Source organism: Pristiophorus japonicus, chromosome 14 (genome assembly GCF_044704955.1).
Source record: "Pristiophorus japonicus isolate sPriJap1 chromosome 14, sPriJap1.hap1, whole genome shotgun sequence".
Classification (NCBI taxonomy): domain Eukaryota; kingdom Metazoa; phylum Chordata; class Chondrichthyes; family Pristiophoridae; genus Pristiophorus; species Pristiophorus japonicus.
In genome coordinates, this window is record NC_091990.1 from 113530717 (window position 1) to 113550098 (window position 19382).

General features: G+C 49.4%; 1 protein-coding gene across 1 annotated transcript in view; it reads right to left on the reverse strand.

Annotated features, from left to right (window-relative positions):
• The window catches only part of kiaa1549la (KIAA1549-like a), a 542422-nt gene that overhangs the window by 286190 nt on the left and 236850 nt on the right, over positions 1-19382 (reverse strand). Inside the window, exons 8-9 of the mRNA XM_070898600.1 lie at positions 18693-18752; positions 7721-7872 (exon numbers count right to left, since the gene is read on the reverse strand). Coding sequence (XP_070754701.1) covers positions 7721-7872; positions 18693-18752 — 212 coding nt within the window. The remainder of the gene's footprint in view (positions 1-7720; positions 7873-18692; positions 18753-19382) is intronic.

Sequence of the window (19382 nt, forward strand, 5' to 3'; positions counted from 1 at the left end):
GATCAGTCATTACGTGACGAATGAGATCAGAAGGTGTGAAAACCAATCCCAGTCATGAAAGAAGCCATAAATTTGATCGCCCTCTTCACAATAGTAGAGGTAGAAACAGAAATTTTCCCCCAATAAAGATAGATCATTAAGACATTGGCCCGAAAATTGCGCCCTCTCCGGGTGTGAACAATGTGCACACGCACCCGAAGAGGTGTCACACATGCCGGTTCTCAGCGCACGATGCGCATGCGTCGAGAACCGGCTTTTGCGATCGGTCAAAATATCTTTTGACAGAGTGTACACATACCCGGGAGAAGGACATTCTGCGGGCGGAGATTTGGGCGATTTGCCCAATTCTTTCCCAGCGAATGTCCTTCAAACTCTTCCGCATCATAAAAGCAGGTGTACAGCCTACCTTTACCAGCGTAAGACTTTTAAAACATAGAAAAATCTAATTTAATCACTCATTTTTATATTAAAGACTTGGGGTTGGATTTTCCGGTCCTTTTGCGCTCCGGGTTTCACCCCGGCACTTTAGTTCACGAGGTTCTCATTTCTGCGCTTTGAAAGTTGTACAACTATTTCAGTTGAACATTAATACAAGTGCTCCCTTACAAATAAACAAATTAAACTTTAGACAGTAAGTGGTTAAAATTAAAATTTGGTTGCCGGGGATGATGATGCTCTCCAGTCCCTCCGCCGCCCACCTCACGCGGAAGGCCGCCAACGTGCCGATGGACACCGCGTGTTCCATCTCCAGGGACACCCTGGTTCGGATGTAACCACGGAAGAGAGACAGGCAGTCGGGCTGAATGACCCCCTTGACCGCCCGCTATGGTTATGGTTATGGTTAATGGCCACCTTGGCTATGCCCAGGAGCAGGCCCACGGTGAGGCCTTCTGACCTGCCCGCTCCCCTCTCGAAAGTTGTACAATGTCTCCCTTCGCGCTGCGCCCCCTGACGCAGGGTCCAGATACCCAAACTTCCTTACCAAAGCGCAGACAATTCCCAGCTGGTAACTTTCCCGCCTTGCCTCCGTTTTCACCCCTAAAACAGAAGCGCCTAAAATTCCCCTGTCCATTGAGGTAAGTTTATTTTTAATCCTATTAAAACACAGTAAAAAAAAAAATTTACAGAAGAATTATTTTTCTAAAACATTTAATTACGATCAATTTCAATTAATTTTAACTATGTGAGTTTTTAAGAAATTTATTATGTTGTGTTTCTGGGGGATTTTCTCATTGATAGTAATGGGATCCTGTACAAACGGAGTTTCCATTATTATCAATGAGAATACGCCATGTCCATTGGTGGTCCAGGCCCACATGATCCCAGGATTCGACTATGTACCTGGAGGACATCTCCCCGCATGCTGCGCAGCGAATGGAGGCCTCCGACCGGAATCCTACCTTCCTCCAGGACCACCAGGTATTTTCATTAAAAATTCGGGTCGGAGGCGTTTGTTCAAAGGAAGCCTCCGGCCGCAATTGTTCCCCCATAGTAACGGGCGGAGAGGGGAAAGGGACTTCATGACAATAAACGTTCTCAGACTCCTGCCTGGCCCAGAGGATGGGAGCAGGAATTCGGGCAGCAGGAGGCAGCAGCCTGGGATCCGCGGGAACGTACCCCCGGCCGTCAGGTAAGTGGTGAGGGGCTGACATCGGTTTCATAGCACCTAGATAATACCTCAGTGCTGTGATAGAGTGCCAGCCTCGGGTGTGTGCTCAGGTCTCTGGGCCTTGACTCAGTGGAGCTCAGAAGAATGAGAGGTGATCTTATTGAAACATATAAGATAATGAGGGGGCTCGACAAGGTGGATGCAGAGAGGATATTTCCACTCATAGGGGAAACTAGAACTAGGGGACATAGGGCTAGAACCCCCACTTTTCTTTCATGCTTAACACCCACTTAACGCCCATTTTACCGCTGAAATGACGTATGATGCCTATATAGCGCCCATTTTAGCACAAAATGGAAAATACCGGGCTTTTTAGGAGACTTATTGCCGAGTGTTATTTTCCCAATGGACTTATCGGCGAGAAAAAATATTTTTGGGGGGCAGAATCAGTAGAATGGGCGATTACAACGCCCATATTATCGCCCAGCGTTACTTTCCGCACGGATTTAACGCCGAGATTCAATAATAACGCCCGGCGACTGTTTTTTGTCGTAAAGAGCATATTTAGCCAAACTAGCGGCCATGGAGATCGGCCACCGTCAATTTCACCACCTCGCACACATATCGCCCAGAATATCGCCCGCTCAAAAAAACGCCGTCAAAAAGTGGAACTAACCAGGACAGATGCCAGCGTTGTGGCTGGCATTTGTTAAATCCCACTCTTACGTGAGGAGCTGATATCGGAAAGATTTGCCTGAAAGAGCACTGATGTGAGTGACAACGCTGACACACTGCTAAGTGTGTACAGCTCAGACATCAATGGTGCCCATCACCTTGGTGCCAATTAAAGTTTACGCTGACTGATGTTAAGTTGTATTTAACCCTTTCACAGGAATCACCAGTGTGTAATGGTCCAGCTATCTGAGACAATGCACAACAAGGTTATGTTCAATAACAAAAGTTTAATAGCAACATTGGTCTGAAATCATAAGAGTCACAGCCAATAACACCCAACCCCCGCCCACACCCAACTTTTCCCACCATTGACATAAATCACATGTTCAATATATCCACCAACGCAGAATACAAAGGCAAAGCAGAAGCGTGGTCCCCAGCCCCCATACATTGCAACAAATTGCATACACCCAGATGGAGATATAACACAGCCATCACCTGCGCACATGCACCTCACTTTCTTTCCCCCTTCTCCTCCTTCTCCCCACCTCTACCCCTTCCCCTCCTCGCTCCACGGCGCCTGGTCGAGGAGCTCCTCAGGCAGTGCCTCATTGGGGGGGATGAAGGCAGATGCGGTGGTTGCAACGGTACGGGAGCGGGGGGTGCCGAGGGGGCAACGTTCTCTGATGCAGAAGCAGGATCTTGGTCCTTGCTCTCATCTATCGTTCGCAGTGGTGCTGCGGAGCCTAGGGTGGAGTGCCATGCTCTGGAACCACTGGGAGGGCTGTGGCAGCAGTGTTCCTGGCTATCGCATCTAGGGACTCCACCATGCGCAGAATGTACTCGGTTATGGTGGCCAGGGGTCGGGAAATGTCCCCCCAATGCCTCGAAGAGCTGGTCACCAATGTCTACAGTCCTCCTGGACAACTGCACCATCTCTCCGCTGTCATGTCGCGCTCGTGGAACAGACCTACCGCGTCCACGAAGCCTCCGTGGGGTCGGCGCCATCCTGGGGCCAAATGGGGTGCCCTGTGGAGAGGTGCTTGGGGTCAGCACCTCCAGAGTGGAGGCGGGAATGACCGCAGGACCACTAGATGGCCTTGTGGTGGAATGGCTTCTGGAGAATGGCAATGCAGGTTCTTTGAAGTCCTCGCTCTCATCATTCGAGAACAGACCCAGTGGATTGACGGGCAACAATCGGAGCTCCTCAGCACCAGATGTAGGATCGTTCGCCGACTCCTGCCCCACGCCCCCACCTTCTGGCCTCTGTGGCCTTGCCTGGGGCTGCACTGCTGGCTGAGCTGCAAAACACAAATGAGGTTATTAGAGGAGAAGGGGGTGCTAGGGTGACAAGGTGAGTCCAGCGCTACACATAGTATATGCACGACAAAAGCACCACCGCTCTCAAAATCATCACAGACATCACATTTCATGACCATCAACACATTGTGCATTGCAATGATTTTCATTGGGCCAGCATTATTTCTATGACACTTTTAGAAATCATCCATCATATATGATTGTTCGGATATGAGTTGGTGTGGAATCTATTGACTTTAGATCACGCAATGATGTAAGCATCACCTCAGGGTCTGCAGATGCGTCCGTGGCTAACCGGTGGTGCTTCCCCACAAGTGCGAGTACTCGCTCCTCCATCTCAGTGATGTCGCTGGGGACTTGTGGCCCCCCCCCACCCATTCGCCTCTGCTCAGACCTCATCATCGATAGCTTCTTCTGTAAAAGGCACCAGGAAGACATGGCATGAGATCATTGCGTGATATCATTGCAGGTACTGTCACAGACATAATACAAGACATAACCGACAGATGTAATCATGATTATTATGATTATTATTATTCTTTACCTAAAGATGTACACCGTGACCGCAGGCTTTGAGTAAAACATTCCCGATAAAAGTGCTAGACCTCACATCTGCTGATAGTCACTCATGACTGTTATAAATCAAATTATATAAATACATAAGTACATGTAAATCATTGTAATACTTACTCTTGCGGATCCCACAAGGTCATTCCATCGTTTGTGGCATTGGTTGCCTTCACGCACCTCGTTGGTCGCTGACGAGACCACCTCTGCTATCTCGGTCCATTTCCTCTGGTAGGCCTTTGGGGTGGGCTTCCCTTGCCCTCCCTGTGTCAAATCACCCCAGCGTGACTTGATCTCCTGCAGGAGGGAGGCATTTGCCTCATTCGAGACCCTCCTGGCTCTTTTGCGGCCTCCAATGTGCTCCTCTCCCACCTCACTGCTCTCTTCAGCGTCAGTCTCCACAGCGTGCTGTGATGCCTCCTCCTCTCTCTCCATTATAGGGCAAATTCGGTCAAACATGTGTCTGGTAACAGCTAATTTTTGTTTGCCTACTTGCTGTGAAGCTCTAAAGTCTCCCTCCTTCCTCCCAAAGCAGCCACACCACACCCAGCCTTGCCTTCAGTCCCTCTGAGCTCCCTCTCTCACTGTCTCCTCTTCTGCGCATGTCATGGTGACCCTTAACCTCCAGAATCACGGGAATCGAGCGTTGCCATGCCGTTGCTAAGGACGGCCACACTTTACGGCAGAAGGTCAGAAATATTTAAAGCTACCGACCATTTGACATTGCTCACGGTGATGCCCATTTTCAAAAATATAAACTAGGTGTTTTGAGAATGGGCGAGAAGCCAGCAATCTGAAAACCCTTTTTTACCGCCCACGCCGGATTCGATAACCACAAAAGTGGGGGTTCTAGCCTATAGTCTCAGAATAAGGGGTCGCTCATTTAAAACTGAGATGAGGAGGAATTTCTTCTCTCAGAGGGTTGTAAATCAGTGGAATTCTCTGCTCCAGAGAGCTGTGGAGGCTGGGTCTTTGAATATATTTAAGGCGGAGATAGACAGATTTTTGAACGAAAAGGGAATAAAGGATTATGGGGAGTGGGCAGGGAAGTGGAGCTGAATCCCGGATCAGATCAGCCATGATCTTATTAAATGGCGGAGCAGGCTCAAGGGGCCAGGTGGCCTGCTCCTGCTCCTATTTCTTATGTTATGTTCTTATGGAGTGGGGCTTAAACCCATGGCCTTCTGATTGAGAGGTGAGATTGCCACCAACTGAGCCAGACAGAGACAATGATGTGGCACAGTTACTATTTGATACGAGGGAAACTGAAACAAGGGTTTGTGAGATAAAATCTGTGGCCTCTATGTTAACTCGGCCCACTTGGTTGGAGGGGGCGGGGGGAGGGGAATGGGGGCAGTTATAATATGAGCAGCAACTTACCTCGCTGTGATCCCACTGCCTTCCCAGTAGGTCCCGATGTTATACTGGTCAGTTGAGCAGGCGAGCAGGGTTCTCCTTTAGGTGCGGGGAGGGTGGGTGGGGGGGGCCCGGTGGCAAGGTTTCCTTGTGTGGATCATTGGGACCCGTGTACCATATTTAAAGAAGGATCCCACTGCCAGCCTGTGGGTATCCTGCTCGCCCACTCAACAGAGCAGGTTAGTATCGGGGCCATAAGAACATGAGTTCAGATGACCAGGCTGTGCGCAAACTGGCTATTGCACACCTACAGAAGGGGCTGAATTTTAATCAGGAAGGCGGGTTGGAAAATGGGAAGCTGTCGGGAAACCCGGGAAATCAGGGGTGGTGCGGGGTGAAGATTGGAGGCCGGAGGAGCCGGGGGGGGAGGGGGGGAGGAATCCTCATGGGAGTTGGTTTGGAGGCCTGGGGGTGGGGCGGGGGAGGGGAACCGGAGGCCTGGGCCGTGAGGGTTCGGAGGCCTCACTGGAGGCGGGGGTTAGGAATAGACGCTGAATCCAGGAGGTAGGTGCAAAGGCTACCTCCTGAATCCAGCAGGCTCCACCTTCCTTTCGATAGCGGGTTTCCCGAGAACTGCAAAACCCCAACCAGCTGAAGTTAAACTCAAAATGGAGGCTAAAGCAGCAACTTTCAGCCTCATTCTAGTATTGAAATAGACGATCTGCCTCCTGGGAGCGGGTTAGCTGCCCTCCCACCATCCCGCCGCTGTTAAAGCCGGAAGTGGGTGGGTTAGAGGCAGGTTAAGGGCGGGATTCAGATCTTTAACACTTTAACTTGCCACGCGACCCCAGCCCACCCGTTTATTTAGGTTAAATTTCCCCCCGAGGTGTCAGCTGTGGCTAAGTGGGCAGCACTCTCTCTCACCTCGGAGTCAGAAGGTTGTGGGTTCGAGTCCCGCTCCAGAGACTTGAGCACTAAGTCCAGGCTGACACTCCCAGTGCAGTGCTGAGGGAGCACCACACTGTCGGAGGTGCCGTCTTTTGGATGAGATGTTAAACCGAGGCCCCGACTACCCTCTCGGATGCAGAAGATCCCACTTCACTATTTCGAAGATGATCAGGGGAGTTATCCCCGGTGTCTTGGCCAATATTTATCCCTCAATCAACATCACTAAAACAGATTATCTGGTCATTATCACATTGCTCTTAGTGGGAACTTGCTGTGGACAAATTGGCTGCCGCGTTTCCTACATTACAACAACCACACTTCAAAAAGGACTTAATTGGCTGTAAAGCGCTTTGAGACATTGTAAGGGATAAATTGTAAAAGTTGCAAATAGACGGTCAGAATTATGCTGAAGGTAGTGAATTTGTCAGCATTAGGAGGGTCTGTATAATTGCCTATGTATGTAACACTTGCTTATATAGATATAGCACACTTATACACATTAAACTATAGCTTAACCTTAGTAACACTTAAACAGCCGAAGTCAGCAGTTTTGTTTAGAAGTCCCTGAGGAAGAGATAAGGAAGGCAGTACAAACACCCTAGGCGTCGGATAGACTGGGGTAGAGGGCAAAATGGAACGAAACAATGATGAGAGATGGACAGTTGCATGTACCACTCAGAGCCCGTCTGATAAGAGTCGACAAATCAATGTCACTTGGCTGATAACAATAGACCTATCGATGATTTTGTAGGAGGATAGTTCCTCTCCAAAACCTGTGTAAATTGTACTTGAAACCTCATGTATTTTGGAGGTTCCACGACTGAACCTTCCCGTGCATTGCTTGTAAAAAAAAGTTAAACCCGAGGTTTCGTTTGTTCACTTCTGTGGTCGTTATACAGTGGGAAGAAGGGCAAGGAGTCGATTAACTATATCAGTTAGTCCACCTTGAAGGAGAGAAGCCTCCTTTTTACCCCAACATCCTGAGGTGGTGAAAGACGCTATAGAAATACAATTCTTTTTTTTTCATGTGGCCTTGCTGTGTGAAAATGAACTACTGCATTTTCCCAAATAACAACAGTGACTTCACTTTAAAAGTAATTAATTGGCTGTGAGGCAATTGAGGTCAGGAAAGGTCCTTTCTCTATCCATCAATGCTGGAGAATCAATCTTATGCAGTCACCAATAAACATCACCGAAAAGATTTGATCTGCAGGAATGGGATCGGTCTTATTGATTTCGCCTGACCTGCACAGTGTAGGTGCCAACTGTAGAAGCACGCTTAAACCTTCGCCCTTGTTGCTGAGCTGCCACGAACAAGTTCGCTAACCGCTGCTCCATCAGGCTCGCGAAACGTTGATACTTCTCACCCAGCGACGTGTTGTCGACGCCCAGGATAACTGTTGGAAACAGGAGGCAGAGCACGTCATGACGCAGTAGATACGACAGCACTATCCAATTGTCACTATATTTTCTTCCTTCTCCGAGAGCACGTGGCAAAGGCCGAACGAACTCTGAGTGGACAGCGCAGTCGGTGACGCCGGGTTTCCCCATTTCTTGGGGAGTTTTTGCCAGCACAATACAAAGTCCCCACCTCCTATTCGGGGTATTAATCACTGTAATGTGTGCGAGGGAATATGTTCAGATCAGTGGCGTTTTGTACACTCAGCAAGCTGGTACCATAAATGTTACAGCAGAGGAGGAGTTCATTCATCCCACTGAGTCTGTGCCGGCACTCCGAGAGAGCTACCCACTTAGTCCCGTGTCCAGGCGCTTTGCCCATACCCATTTAAGTAATTACCAACTTCCCTTTTAAAAGCTATTGGTCCATAATTTGTGGTCGCTGACCTCGCAAAACAGAGATCGCAAGAGGTTTCTCGACGTGTAATTGATTTTAGCGCTTTCAATAGGGGATTCCTGGCGCACAGCGACAGTGATGCCATCAAGCTGTTTAAGCAGCCAATTACATTGGAAAATTCTCTCAGAGAGCAAACAAGGAAATAAAAAGCAGCTTTTATCCTCACTTTTTAAAAATGTTAGAGAGCAAAATAAAGATTGGGGGTTAAGGTAGAAGCTGAAATATCAGAACAAACTTTAAAAAAAATTTAAATTGTAATTTTTATCAGAATGGAGAAATTTGACATTCCACAAATATAAAAATTAGATTTTCAGAATGGTTGTTTAGCAATCAATACACTGTAAAAAACCTCAGTTACACCTATTCCAACAAGGCGTAACATTTGATGGGATACTTAACAACGATTATTCGCATGGAAAAGCTCAGGTTTTCGTCAGTTCAGCTGATTTCACTGAAGGGGGAGTGAGGTGAGATCCACAGCGCACCAGTGTGGCAGCAGTGCCTGACTGACCACAGCTTCAGGATTTCCGTGTTTAGGTGTGCATGTGTTAAATCCCAAAGTTACAGTCAGTTCCAGAGGGCTAATGACGGGAAATGACTGGTACCGGGGATGAGGGACTTCAATAATGCAGAGATATTTCAGAAGCTGGGAATGTTCTCCTTACAGCAGAGACGGTTAAGGGGAGATTTAACAGAGGTGTTCAAAATCACATGCGGTTTTGATCGAGTAAATAGGGAGAAACTGTTTCCCCTAGCGAGTGAGTCGATAACCATAAATTTAAAATAATCAGAAGAATGGGAGGTGATCTTATCGAAACATATAAGATTATGAGGGGGCTTGATAAGGTGGATGCAGAGAGGATGTTTCCACTAATAGGGGATACTAGAACTAGGGGGCATAATCTTAGAATAAGGGGTTGCCCATTGAAAACAGAGATGAGGAAGAATTTCTTCTCTCAGAGGGTTGTAAATCTGTGGAATTTGCTGCCTCAGAGAGCTGAGAAAGCTGGGACATTGAATAAATTTAAGACAGAAAGAGACAGTTTCTTAAATGATAAGGGGATAAGGGGTTATGGGGAGCGGGCGGGGAAGTGGAGCTAAGTCCCTGATCAGATCAGCCATGATCTTATTGAATGGCGGAGCGGGTTCGAGGGGCCGTATGGCCTACTCCTGCTCCTATTTCTTATGTTCTTATAATTGGCAGAGGAACTAGCGAGGAAATGAAGAGAATGTTTTTGTATTCGTTCACAGGATGTGGGCATCACTGACAAGGTCAGCATTTATTGCCCATCCCAAATTTCCCTTGAGAAGGTGGTGATGAGCCGCCTTCTTGAACTGCTGCAGTCCGTGTGGTGAAGGTGCTCCCGCAGTGCTGTTAGGGAGGGAGTTCCAAGATTTTGACCCAGCGTCGATGAAGTAACGGCGATATATTTCCAAGGGGAACTTGCAAGTGATGCTGTTCCCATGCGCCTGCTGCCCTTGTCCTTCTAGGAGGTAGAGGTCGCGGGTTTGTGAGGTGTTGTCGATGAAGCCTTGGCGAGTTGCTGCAGTGCATTTTGTAGATGGTACACAGCGCAGCCACGGTGGACTGGTGGTGGAGGGAGTGAATGTTGAAGGTGGTGGATGGGGTGACAATCAAGCGGGCTGCTTTTATACAGAGGTTGTTATGATATGGAACGCAGAACCTGAAAGGGTGGGGGAAGCAGATTCCACAGGAGCTTCCCAAAGGCAATTGGACATGTACTTGAAGAGAACTAATTGGCAGGATTATGGGAAAAAGCTGGGATGTGCGACTAAATTAGACAGCTCTTGGGATTTGAGGGACATTGGGCTGAATGGCCTTCCTTCTGTGCTGTAAGATTCTATGGGGCTGAATTTGGTCAAGGCCTCCGCCTGCCCAAGTGCTGCCCAAACTGCTGCCGAGGTACCGGACGGTACTTTCAGCAGGGTTTTCATCGCTGAGGTCCCTCGAAGGTCGTCGGGCGGCGATCAACGACGTACGCTGCCAATCTGGGTGGCAGTGGGCAGGAGGTCTCATTCTCAGCGGCAGAGGCACTTGCCACCCAAGTGCCGCCGAGGATGGATTCGGGCCCACAGAGGGTCGAAGAACTAAAAATAAAAATCATCAACTAAAAAAAACATCTGAGGACCTTCAGGGGACCCCATCCAAGTTAGTACCTGCAAAGAAATAATTTAAAAACATGCCACTTACCTTTTTTTGCAGGATCTTGACATTGACCATTCAGGACAGAGCAGCCTCCACGCAGTGGTTCACCGCGTCCTGCCGCCGACTCCCACCCGCACCAATCTGGCATCTCGGCGGACGGGAGTCATCGGCCGTCCACTGACATTGGCAGGCGCTTCCTGGCAGCTCTCCCCTCCCGCCCGCTCCAGGCCACGTTGAAAGTGGCACTGGGTGATTCGAGCAGAGGAATGTCGGCGGCAGTGGGCGGTAAGTTCATCAAAATCAGCCCCTTCTATGGAGGGCACTTGTACCAACACAGCACTGGTCAGTAAATGTACCCAGCTAAATATATGCTGGTTATGATACTGGAGGGGTAGCCTAGAGGTTGCAAGTTCAAATCCTGTCCATGGCAAGTTTTGAGATTGAATTCAATAAATCTGTTACATTATGGGCTGGCCCAGGAAAGCTCTTGGATCAGTGTAAACACACAATCGCTTCAATAATGTCCTTCAGCGAAGGGAAGCTGATATCCCTACATGACCCAGCCTACACCCAACTCCATTCCTGCTCTAGGGGCTCGAATTTTATTGCCCTTTAAAAGGACCCAGCAAGCCATTTATAAAAACAATTGATACGATGAAGAAGGGCTACCTTCTCAGGGCAACAAGGCAAGGGCAATAAATGCCGGCCTTGCCAACAACCCCCTTTGAAGCCCTTTAGTGAGCCACTGAGACGAAGGGGAACCATGGCTGCAGCTCAGCACCAAAATGGAATGCCGGGCTGCCCGATCGTGGGCTGGACCCCGCGAACGGAGCAGCCAACAGCCCGACCGATAATTGGCGGAAAAATAAAGATGGCGGCGCGCAGCGCACCTCTCCTTTAAGCTTCGCTCCGCGATGGGTGACTGGCCCGGTTTGCGATCCACGAGGCTGGCACTCACGGGGTCGCTGGCCAATTTCCGCAGGGCGCATAGGGGCCGCCGCGCATGGTAACGACATCACTGCTGCAGGCGCAGTAGCCGGTGCTACCGGCAGGGGGGTACGCTACCAATTTCACACCTCTGCTCCCTCCCACCTAATCCCGTGGGGACTGGTAACATTCCCCCCACCGCCCCCCGCCGCCCCCACGTAGGCACTAACAGGAAGCACAGAACAGGGGAATTCCGGCCCCTATGGATCTTGAGCAGCTTTGGAGAATGTCCTGGATTGGACGATTCCCTCAATAGATCCTTCCATACAGGCTGTCCCTGAGGGATACAGTCCTGCAGATAATTTGGTAATTATCACATTGCTGTTTGTGGGATCTTGCTGAGCGCAAATTGGCTACCGTGTTTCCTACATTACAACAGTGACTACACTCCAAAGGCTCAGAAATGCTCTGCACTTGCGATCTATTAGTCCTTGGACCTCCTGATCATTCTCATCAAACCAGTCCTGGTGTTTTCTGGTTGAGTGTCCAAGCGTCTCTTTGCAGGCACTGGTTATGGAGGCCTGGAGGGCAGACCAAGCGCTGTGGGCATTCTGTGTCGCAGGTTCATCAAGGTTAGCCAGGTTAGCTATGAGGCGCTGGCTGTATAGAGCTCTCTTAGCTGTGTCTTTAAGTGCCCCGGCATTGACTTTTTTGCGGCACTGCTTCTCCTGTCCCCTCTGCTTTGGGGCTATGTTGATGTCAATGATGGATCGGATTAGGCGGTGGTCCGTCCAGCAGTCGTCAGCTCCTGTCATGGCGCCAATGATGCGCACATCCTTGCGATCCCTGGCTCGGACAATGACATAGTTGAGCAGGTGCCAGTGTTTGGAGTGAGAGTGTTGCCACGATGCCTTGTATTTGTCCCTCTGGCGGAACAAGGTGCTGGTGATGAGAAGTTCATGTTTTAGACATTTTGTCAGGAATAGGATACTGCTGGAGTTGGCTTTCCCAACCCACTCTCTTCCAATCATGCCTCGCCAGAGGCCTGTGTCTTTGCCGACCCTGGCATTGAAGTCACCTAGGGGTGAAGCCACCCCAACTTCTGTCGTCGAGCTACAGTATGCTTCTGTGCACATTTAGAGGCTGAACTCCAGGAAATAGTCGACGTATTTACTGAGGCGTACGAAAGCATGGGCCTTACGCTAAACATCCATAAGACAAAGGTCCTCCATCAGCCTGTCCTCACCGCACAGCACTGCCCCCCAGTCATCAAAATCCACGGCGTGGCCCTGGACAACGTGGACCATTTACCATACCTCGGGAACTTCTTATCAAGAAGCAGACATTGATGAGGAGATACAACACTGCCTCCAGTGCACCAGCGCAGCCTTCAGCCGCCTGAGGGAAAGAGTGTTCGAAGACCAGGCCCTCAAATCTACCACCAAGCTCATGGTCTACAAGGCTGTAGTAATGGCTCAGAGACATGGACCATGTACATAAGACACCTCAAATCTCTGGAGAAATACCACCAACGATGCCACCGCAAGATCGTACAAATCCCCTGGGAGGACAGACGCACCAACATTAGCGTCCTCGACCAGGCCAACATCCCCAGCATTGAAGCACTGACAATACTTGATCAGCTCCACTGGGCAGGCCACTTTGTTCGCATGCCAGACACGAGACTCCCAAAGCAAGCGCTCTATTCGGAACTCCTTCATGGCAAACAAGCCAAAGGTGGACAGAGGAAACGTTACAAAGACACCCTCAAAGCCTCAATGATAAAGTGCAACATCCCCACCGACACCTGGGAGTCCCTGGCCAAAGATCGCCCTAAGTGGAGGAAGTGTATCCGGGAGAGCGCTGATCACCTCGAGTCTCATCGCTGAGTGCATGCAGAAAACAAGCGCAGGCAGCGGAAAGAATGTGTGGCAAACCTGTCCCACTCTCCCTTACCATCAACAACTATCTGTCCCACCTGTGGCAAGGACTGTGGCTCTCGTATTGGACTGCTCAGCCACCGAAGGACTCATTCTAAGAGTGGAAGAGTAAAGTCCTGACCCTGCAGTACAGACTTACACGAGGCACATGCTGAAGTCAAGGTCACTCTGGACCTGCACTTTTATTTTACAGCTCTGGAATGCCACACTTGCCTGAGACCTGCCTTTATATACCTGTGTGGAACAGGTATGCAGTGTCTCCTGCAAGTGCACCCTTGGTGGTAAAGTATGCTTGTGGTTGCAGGTCATTTCTAGTTACAGTCATGTATAGCATGGTAAGATACAGTTATATACAGTAGTGTTGGATACATGACATCACCCTCCCCCAAGGTCTTATTGTCTTTATAGATTCAGTCTCTTAGGTGGTCTACGCTCTCGCGTGGAGCGTCTTAGCTGCGGTTAAGGTGTTTGCCTTGGTGGCTGTTTTTCTTTCGGTGTGATTGCTGGTGTCTCACCTGGGCTGTCTGTTGAGACTGCCCTTTACTCAGGTTGTTCCCTCTGTCTGTCCACCAGGTGTGGTGTGAGTTCCACATTGTAGTCTGCCTCTGGTTCTGCAGTGTTGATGGTGAATCTACTTTTTACTTGGTCTACATGCCTCCGGCAGGTTTGGCCATTGTCCATTTGTACAACCAGTAGCCTGTTTCCTTTCTTGCCTGTTACTGTCCCTGCAAGCCATTTGGGATCCCTGCCATAGTTTAACTCAAACACTTTGTCCCCTATCTCATTCCACCTCCCCCTCGAATTTCGGTCATGGTACTCTGTTAGCTTCCGGCGCTTTGCCTCAACAATTTCATGCATGTCTGGGAGGATTAACGAGAGCCTAGTCTTTAAGGTCTGTTTCATCAATAGTTGCGCGGAGGGAACCCCAGTAAACGAATGCGGATGAGATTTGTATGCCAGCAGCAGTCGCGACAGGCGGCTCTGCAGCGTGGGACCTTGGATTTTAAGCATGCCTTGTTTAACGATTTGCACTGCTCGCTCCGCCTGGCCATTGGAGGCCAGCTTGAACAGTGCCGTCTTAACGTGATTTATGCCGTGGTCAACTATAAAATCGTGAAATTCTGTGCTGCTGAAGCACGGACCATTATCACTGACCAATATTTCAGGAATTCCGTGCATTGCAAACATGGTTCTAAGGCTTTCCACAGTGGTGGAGGTGGTGCTCGAGTTTAAAATGTTGCACGCGATCCACTTTGAAAATGCATCGACGACTACGAGGAACATTTTGCCCATGAATGGGCCCGCATAGTCTATATGCACCCGCGACCACGGTTTGGTGGGCTAGGGCCAGGGGCTGAGGGGGGCCTCCCTGGGGGCATTACTGAGTTGGGCACAAATGGTGCACCGCCGGACGCAGAGCTCCAAGTCCGCATCAATGCCAGGCCACCAGACATGGGATCTGGCTATGGCCTTCATAAGGACGATCCCCGGGTGCTCGCGGTGGAGCTCCCGGACAAACGCCTCTCTGCCTCGCAAAGGCATAACTACTTGGCTGCCCCACATCAGGCAGTCTGCCTGTAGTGATAGTTCATGCATGCGCCTATGGAAAGGTTTGATCTCCTCGGGGCAGGCATCGCGAGCCTCTGCCCAGTCACCAGTTAAAACACATCTTTTGACGAAGGATAATGTGGGGTCGCTGGTCGTAGGCTCTGATTTGGCGAGCCATCATGGGCGAACCTGTGGATTCAAAGGCATTGATTGCCATGACCATCTCACAATCCTGTTCATCTGACCCTTCCGTGGTCACTAGGGGTAGCCTGCTGAGCACGTCGGCACAGTTGTCTGTGCCTGGTCTGTGCCTTATTGTGTAGTCGTAAGACGCCAGCATGAGTGTCCATCGCTGAATGTGCGTCGAGGCGTTGGCGTTTATTGCCTTGCTCTCGGATAGCAGGGATGTGAGGGGTTTGTGGTCGGTTTCTAACGCGAACTTGGCCCCGAAAAGGTATTGGTGCATCTTTTTGACACCGTACACGCACGCGAGCGCCTCCTTCTCAACCATACCGTACCCGCGCTCCGCCCGCGAAAGTGACCTGGAAGCATAAGCAATGGGTTGTAATTTACCCGCATCATTGACATGCTGTAAAACGCACTTGACCATGTACGCTGACGCATCACATGTAAGAACTAGCTTTTTACCTGGGTCAAAAAAGGCTAAAACACTGTTGGAACATAGAAGGTTGCGTGCCTTATTGAAGGCACATTCTTGGGCGTCCCCCCAAAACCAAACGCACCCCTTTCTGAGTAGCACATGGAGAGGCTCCAGCAGCGTGCTCAAGTTCTGCATAAAGTTCCCAAAGTAATTGAGTAGCTCGAGAAAGGCACGCAGTTCGGAGACATTCCGGGGCCTGGGTGCCAGACGAATTGCTTCGGTTTTGGATTCTGTTGGGCGGATTCCATCAGCGGCAATTCTTCTGCCCAAAAATTCAACCTCGGGCGCGAGAAACAGGCACTTGGATTTCTTAACTCTTAGGCCTATCCAATCCAATCGACTTAGTACTTCCTCCAAATTGTGGAGATGGGAGTCGGTGTCCCTGCCCGTGATAAGTATGTCATCTTGAAACACAACCGTCCCAGGGATGGACTTGAGCAGACTCTCCATGTTGCGTTGGAATATAGCAACTGCCGACCTGATGCCGAATGGGCATCGATTGTACATAAAAAGGCCTCGATGTGTGTTGATGGTGGTGAGTAGCTTAGACTCTTCGGTCAGTTCTTGCGTCATATACGCAGATGTGAGATCTAGCTTCCAGAAAGGTTTTCCTCCAGCCGATGTGGCAAATAGGTCCTCCGCTCTGGGCAGCGGGTATTGGTCCTGTAGGGAGACTCTGTTTATGGTAGGCTTGTGATCCCCACAGATTCGTAAGGATCCATCAGGCTTCATGACGTGGACGATGGGACTTGCCCAGTCGCTAAATTCCACGGTGAGATAATGCCTTCCCGCAGAAGCCGGTCCAGTTCGTGTTCTATCTTTTCCCTCATCACATAAGGCACAGCTCTAGGCTTGTGATGGACCGGTCTGGCATCCTGTGTGATGTAGATTTTAACTTTAGCCCCTTTGAAGGTGCCCACACCTGGCTGAAAGAGATTTTCAAAACGACTTAGAACTGTTGAGCAGGAGGTCTGTTCCTCTGACGACATGGCGTGAACATCATCCCATTTCCAATTTAATTTTGCCAGCCAGCTCCTCCCCAACAGTGCTGGGAGATCTCCGGGGACAATCCACAGGGGAAGTCGGTTCACCGACCCTTTGTGTGTGACTGAGAGCATGGCACTGCCAAGGACTAGGACGATTTATTTGGTATAGGTCCTTAGTTTGGTGTCGATCCTTGTGAGTTTTGGTCTGTTGCTTTTGTGCGGCCACAGCTGTTCAAATTGTTGGACGCTCATGAGAGATTGACTAGCTCCCGTGTCCAGTTCCATGTTGACGGGTATCCCGTTGAGTAGGACCCTCATCATTATTGGAGGCGTCTTGTTGTAAGAACAGTGGATATTGATCGTGTTGACCCACTGTACCTCGGTGTCCCGGGCACTGTCCCCACCGTCTTCTGGTCCGCTTTCCGACCCTTCCGATTCGTATACCAGCCGAGTTGCTGTTTTTCTGCACATGCGAGCCAGATGCCCTGTATAGTTGCAGTTTCTGAAATCAACACCCCCTTGTTGAGTGTCTTCCCCCACATCTCCAGCACAGAGCGCTTCCATTATTTCCAAAGGATGAACTGCGTCTGGCTGATCTCTCTTGAGATTCTCTCAGTCTGTCGTTGATTGCTCGCATTGTGGGTTGATGAGGTGTGAACGGCCGTTCATGTGGCCCTTGATGGCTTCTGGCGCCACTGCCTGCTGTTGAAGGCCTGCTCTCCTGCCTTTGTGTGTGTGCGGGGGTAGCGGCTTGTTTCACGCTGTGAACCCCTTGTTCCAATGTTTCGTTAGTTGTCGTACCCGCAGTATAGATCAACCTCGTTTCTTCTTCTCCTGCCAAGAATGTCTGTGCGACCAGTGCTGCTGCCTCTAGGGTCAAGCTCTTGGTCTCTATAAGCTTTTGGAATATGCCTGCGTGGCCTATTCCTTCAATAAAAAAGTCTCTCAGTATTTCTCTCCTTAGTTCATCAGAGAACTCACATAAACTAGCCAGCCTCCGAAGTTCCGCCACAAAGTCAGGTATGCTCTGGCCCACACGGCGTCTGAAGTTGTAGAACCTGTGTCTGGCCATGAGTAGGCTGCTCGCTGGCTTCAGGTGGTCTCTCACCAGTGTGCTCAACTCCTCAAACGACTTGCTTGCTGGTTTCTCGGGTGCCAGCAGGTCCTTCATTGTTTTCAAGCCACAGCTGGTCAAGAGATGGGCTCTTCTCTCGTCTGCCTTATAGTTGCCCAACCAGTCTTTGGTTACAAAGCTTTGCTGGAGCCTTTCCATAAAGTCCTCCCAATTGTCTCCAGCATTGTATTTCTCATCTGAGCCGTTGGTAGCCATTCTGTGGATTCTGCGATCCCGTAACTTGTCGCCACTGTAAAGTCCTGACCCTGCAGTACAGACTTACACGAGGCACATGCTGAAGTCAAGGTCACTCTGGACCTGCACCTTTATTTCACAGCTCTCGAGTGCCACACTTGCCTGAGACCTGCCTTTATATACCTGTGTGGAACAGGTATGTAGTATCTCCTGCAAGTGCACCCCTGGTGGTAAAGTATGCTTGTGGTTACAGGTCATATCTAGTTACAGTCATGTATAGCATGGTAAGATACAGTTATATACAGTAGTGTTGGATACATGACAGGAAGCAAATCTTCCTTGATTCCGAGGGACTGCCTATGATGATGATGACACTCCAAAAAATACTTCATTGGCTATAAAGCGTTTTGGGATGTCCGGTGGTCGTGAAAGGCGCTGTATAAATGCAACTCGTTCTTTTTTTTTCCTGAAAAACTCCTAACTTGTGATGAACAAGCAGACAAACCCTTCCTTAACAAGAACTAAGATAATGCCACAGAAAAGCTATCTCGTTTGATGTTAAATTGCTGCCGATTCCAAATTTCGGCCCTGGATTATTTGAACCTGACCACAAGGCAGCGACGACTGATCCTCGGGGCAATAAGAACCGCTCCAGTACGTTCATTGCCAAGGTAGAGTATAACTTTAATGGGAGAACAGAATCAATGGAAATGCAGTTAACGCTACGTCAAGATTAGGGCATCAGTGATGGAGTAACAACGGTAATTTAGACAATCCTAACAGACTTTTGACAAAAGTATTTCCACGTGATGCGATTAACAAACCTGTAACAACCCAGTATTTCTCAGTCGCCGGTGAGGTGTCAAGATTTTCGTATTCCAAAGCTAAAAAAGGAATGAGCACAAAATTAAATTTGCTTTAAGATTGAAAATTGTGCACTTGAAATCCTTACCCAAGAATTACTTTTTTAGCCCCGATTTTAACTCCTGGTGGATTCCCCCGCTCAGGCCTGAGTTAAAATTACAATCGGCTCTTAATGATGCCATCAGGCCGCAGCATGCATGTGTAAAAAAAGACCCTGTTGACTCCGGGCGCCTGTCCTTACTGCCTGATCAGGAGAGCAGTTAAAATTACAGGTGTTGCCATCATGGCGGCTTGCGGACAGGTAAGAGCCGGGGGGATTTTAACTGCCCACCAGCCAGGTTTCTGCTGAGCGAGTAGGGTTAAAATCGCCCCAGTGCCAACGCGCAGAAAATCTTTCAATGTCTAATGTAAGGCTAGAACAAAAAAAAGCTCATTCATTTGAAAGCAAAAGGCTGAGAGAATACAGCTGCTCGGGCTCTTTCGAAAAGGTGATTCAGGGTGAAATTGGTCTTTGCTGATAGAAACTTAGATGGATAAGAAAATCGGCTGACAATTTGCTGCGAGCCCGTTCTCTAGACACGACTATTCCAACGCTCTCCTGGCCAGCCTCCCACCTTGCACTTCTACTAAACTTGAGCTCATCCAAAACT